Genomic DNA, 5,151 nt, shown 5'->3' on the forward strand with positions numbered 1-5,151 from the left:
TTTTTCTCTCCTCTCCTCCCTTTTTGTCTAGAGCACCCAGTGCCAGCTGAGGAGGGGGGCCAGGCAGTATTGAACTGTTTCCTCCCATGGCATCCCCTTCTGTGGGGAAGACCAGAATAACCCTACTCCTGGGCCCTGGTGTGCCAGGAACTAAAAAGGTCTCTCTGACATCACTTTTTTTCCTGAAACACAAACAGAAACATACGTAGCAGCTTAGCACTTCCCACTTTTTAAACCTCTTGCATGCTTCCCTGATTTCCACGTAGTACGCTTAGTCCCTTATTTAGCCAATACAGTATCATCATGAATGTGCATTATTTACCAACAGCTATTACACCCACTTAACTATCACTATCACTTCTTAATTTGTATGTGCAGATGAATGAAAGTGACTTCAAAGTCTTGGTAGTGACAGACGATTCATCTGTGGTCTTAAATCAGCTGCATGTGGATGAACAGGGAACGTATCGCTGCTCTCTGCAGGGCCGAAATGGAGGAACCATTTCTACCGAGTCACTTTCCTACTCACTGGTAGCGTACAACTCTTAAATACGTCACCACAAACAAAATTGTCAGATAATATCACGTCTGAATGGTCAATAAGGTGACATCACATATGAGTTAACGACTTTTGAACAGAGAAGAAACACCAACATTTTGTCAGTTCTAAAGAAAAGTAACTGAATAGAAATGAAATAAATAAATACAATTTAAAATCTGTAAAACGTTGCTGCGTAAAACTGTATAATGTGACAAATGTCATCACAAACAGAACACGCTTTATAAGAGCTTCTTCCCTGCCACAGTAAGACTCCTTGGCCAAAAACAAAATGAACTACTGTCTCCGGGCCTGTGCAAATATACCGTGCAATCCACTTACAATGCAACTTTGCACCTATAATATATATATTATATTATGTTGTTTCCGGGGCCTATGCACTATGCAATATGCAATATACATGTGCAATTCACAATGCAAATTTACACTTTTAATGGGTTTTCGTGCAATTTAAAATGTATATGTTTTATAGATTAGATGTATGTCTTCCTGTGGTGTCTTTTTTATACTTGACTTGACTCTCTGAGCAACAACCGCACATGAGTTCCTATGTGTGCAAGCACAAATGGCAAATAAAGTTCTTGAATCTTTAATCTTGAAATGTCTCAGTTTTAGGTATTTTTCAGGTATAAATCTTAGTTTTCAGGTATATTAAAGGATATCCAAGAGGCCTCAAGCCAAATTAGAAACCCAGCACTTAATTAAAAAAGATATTAATTCACTACTACTACTCATGTACATTGAAACCATTTCAGTTTTGTAAGGCTTATAATTTGTTACAGAGCGTGTTTGTGTCTGTGGGGTGGATTCAGGGTGTGTCAATTTCTTTAAGAGGGCGAGTGGTTTTTCTCTCATCTTATGTTGCTGTGTGGGCTTTCTTGTACTTATACTTGTATCATACATGTTCCATATATATAATGTGTCCCCCATTGTCCCACACAAACATAATCTTTGTCCCACATTTGGTTTGTTGGGTTCTAGTCACCCTATACTGTAAATATATACTGTAAACAAAATTGCCTTATAAAATAAGAAAACTACTTCTAAAAAAAGGTGGTTTCATTCTCCCTACTAGTCCCCAAATGCCTACAGTTCCAAAAGTAACCTGCTACATTATTAAAATAAATCTTAAATATGAGGATCTCTAAGAGAAAACCTTTAAAAGGACTCCACTGTGTGTCTGTTTGGAGGTTGGTGTTGGTGCAAAATCATGTGAAAACCCCTGCTCATAGTTAGATTACTGTACAACTCTATTAATGCACCTGTGTGTCATCCTCCCTCACAGTTGCCCCTTTGCCTGACCAAACTCACCGACCCATAATCACTCTGCCGCCCCTGCCCGATGGAGACAACTACTCACCTTTTCAACCCACCGAGGGCCTGCTGGTGCCAGTGATCGCCATGGTAACTGCTTTGAGTCTGGCAGCGAGCGTAGGCCTCACAGTTGTCCTGGGGTGAGAGACAGTAAGTGGGTGGAGGGCACGAAAAGGTTTAGCAGGAAGGGTGGAGGTGAAAGAGATGACACGGAACAGTCAGAGCAAGTGACTAACTAAATGATACAATGATACAAGACGGTGTATGATTTAATCATGTTTTACTAGGCTTAGATTTATGTCATATAAAGATACAATAGATTTATAAATAGGTTCATTATTTACAATCGAACCAATGACACCATTAAGTTGTTTTTCTCTGAAAGTATCGTCAGTTCTTCCAAGAAGTCATGTTACAAAAGAGCAAAAATCAAGAAGTGTTGACTTAGATTTTAACACACATAAAGGTCACACAATAGGCAGGTTTTTCTGTTATTTATAGCTCAATGTTTATGTTCATTAGGGATTACTGTGTTTGTGATCTTTATAGACTGATGATAATTCAGAGGAGAGCCGCGAAGAAGCCGAGAAGAAGGAAAGAGGAAAAAACCACACAAAACATGGTGTGATGAAGATACTGTGTACAGTAAATAGACACAGGGAAGTTTTACATTGCTCTCAGTAGCTGAATAAATTTTCCCAGCACAAAGTGCCAAGTCATGCCTAGGAATAAAGTGGAGGTGAGAAAATGTATGAATGTATTGAAAAAAAAAGTGACGATGTAAATCTTGGTGAATCAAATATTGAGCTCTCTTTCATAAAACAGAAAGTTTGTGGTGTAATAAAACCAGAGCGTACAACACACACACAAACACACACAAAAAAATCCCCCAGAAACCACTCAACTTTCCGTAACATTTAGCAGCGGCGAGCCAGAACACATCAATGATCTGACCCCAGCAGGGACACGTTTCCCCTGAATGGAGTAATGGCGTTGTCACGTGGGCGTTTATGAGAGGAATCAGGGATGAGGTAAATCTCCCGGATTACAGTGTTTTTCAGAGATTAATAGCCCCAGCCATCCAATTAATCCTGGATAATCCCCTGTGGCAGGAGGGGGAGAGACGTGGAGGGGTAAAAGCTAGCAGCAGATGTTTTCATCAGGGTTTCTTTTAGGGTTTATTTACTCATATATTCATTCAGAGCGTCTGAGTAAGAGCAAACTTTTGCATTACTCTTATGTTCTTATAATTTTGAAGTCATTGTTTTCTTACAACACAATCACCAGACATTGTAATTATTTGTTCTTCTTGTCTGCCTACAGTCTAGGCATTTTGATGACAAGCTGCTTCTGTTCACATAAGTTCTATCATGATCTCCACCACCTCCTCACCTTCAGCTGGTATGCCATATTTCCGATCACTGCTTCCTTAGATCTACAACAAATTCGCACCAACCTCTCAGCAATGTGTCACCCCAGATGTTTTCTTGGCGGTCTGATTTGTTAACACAGGAAAGATAATAAAACATTTGAACCCAATGAAAATGAAAGCAAGCGATAGAAGTTTATGTATGAGGCAACGCGTCCAGGAGTTAGGTAACAAAGTTATCTCTGAAATCATTTAATCACTGCTCAGGTTTTATAGGGATTTTTCAGAATCAACTTCTTGAATCACGCATCAGTTTAGGCTATGAGCTATGACATAGGTTGTAATGATGCAATATGAGGGTGTGTGTGTGTGTGTTTGGATACTGAGGCCTGCATGGATGGTGACAGGATGTGTACGTGCAGGGCTGTTTCCTGACGGGCCGCTGAGATGGGGGCGAATGTTGAAAAAAGAAAACCCTCTTTTAAGACACCCACCATACAGAGACACACACGTCACAGTCATCCACCTCAACAGACTCACTTCACTGTGGTTTTATATGTGTGTGTTCAAGCCTAAAGTGCATGTTGAGGCTACAGTAAATGCATGCTCAGCGGCTCTACTGACAGCCATGATGAACTGTGTACCAAAGTGTGTGTGTTTGGACTGCTGTGGATTGAAATTGCTGCCTCAGCAGGGAGAGAGCATGACAAAGTAGGAGTGCTGCTGAGGGACCAGCAGGCATGGGTGAGGGAGGGGGAGAAGGGAAGTGGGAACATGAAGAAAGTGGAGTTAGAGGTTTGTGTGGGAGACGTGTGTAGGAAGGTGATTTAAATGTGGGTTATGAGGAAATGAAGACAAAGACGTCAGATTACATTTTATAGTATAAACTATCCCACACTGCACATAAAGTATACTTTTCTGTGTGTAACAATGCATTGACTGTCCTCTATCCAGGGGCGGAAAGAGGTCTACAATATCCTACTGAGTTAGAATTACTGGTGTTTGACTTTAACTAGAATTGAGAGGACTTGAAAACTTCTCACATAAAAACAAAAAAAGACTACTCTTGAGATGTACTTAAAGCCCCTTAAACCAGGTATTTCTCTACATTTAAATATTCACAACTCAATAAGCAACAACAAAGTTTAACACTCAAAAACTAATCTGCCTTATCAGGAATGTGTGGGTATGGTTGGATCACACTGACTGACTCAATGTCATCAACTCATTTTGATTCAAATATTGCTAAATCCTGACTGGAACACAGAAACCCCAGCTGAGTCCCGTCTGTAGAACCAGTAAGAAGATGACAGACAAATACACAAATATAAAAATTACTCATGTAAAATAACGTAAACTTTAGTCACATAGTTTGCGGATTTAATCATGTTTTATGAGGCTTAGGTTTATTAATTTATAAATAGGTTATTTACAATCGAAACAATGACACTATTAAGTTGTATTTCTCTGAAAGTATCGTCAGTTCTTCCAGGAAGTCATGTTAGTTACTAAAGAGCAAAAATCAAGTGCTGACTTAGATTTTAACACACATAAAGGTCACACAATAGGCAGGTTTTTCTGTTATTTATAGCTCAATGTTTATGTTGATTAGGGATTACTGTGTTTGTGATCTTCATAGACTTATGATAATTCAGAGGAGAGCCGCGAAGAAGGAAGGAGTGATGAAGATACTGTGTACAGTAAATAGACATAGGGAGGTTTTACATTGCTCTCAGTAGCTGAATAACTTTTCCCAGCACAAAGTGCAAAGACATCACGTTTTCCCAACTGAGTGCCGCCTTTAGAACCAGTAAGAAGATGACACAAACACAGAAATTACTCATGTAAAATAACGTAAACTGTTCTAACTTACTGTACCCCGATACTCAGAGCAAGAAACTGAGAAAAT

The 5,151-nt window shown here is 39.5% G+C and overlaps 1 protein-coding gene across 1 annotated transcript in view; it reads left to right on the forward strand.

The window, feature by feature from the left end:
- Positions 1 to 2,606, forward strand: part of LOC118325541 (izumo sperm-egg fusion protein 1) — a 3,772-nt gene extending 1,166 nt beyond the window's left edge. The window contains 6 exon segments of the mRNA XM_035658255.1: positions 32 to 130; positions 133 to 158; positions 379 to 492; positions 495 to 531; positions 1,845 to 2,013; positions 2,423 to 2,606. Coding sequence (XP_035514148.1) covers positions 32 to 130; positions 133 to 158; positions 379 to 492; positions 495 to 531; positions 1,845 to 2,013; positions 2,423 to 2,501 — 524 coding nt within the window. The 3' untranslated portion in view covers positions 2,502 to 2,606.
- Positions 2,607 to 5,151: the final 2,545 nt, after the last annotated feature.

The sequence above is a fragment of the Morone saxatilis genome, unplaced genomic scaffold (assembly GCF_004916995.1).
Source record: "Morone saxatilis isolate NCDOM2014 unplaced genomic scaffold, NCSU_SB_2.0 Contig16, whole genome shotgun sequence".
In the NCBI taxonomy this organism is placed as follows: domain Eukaryota; kingdom Metazoa; phylum Chordata; class Actinopteri; family Moronidae; genus Morone; species Morone saxatilis.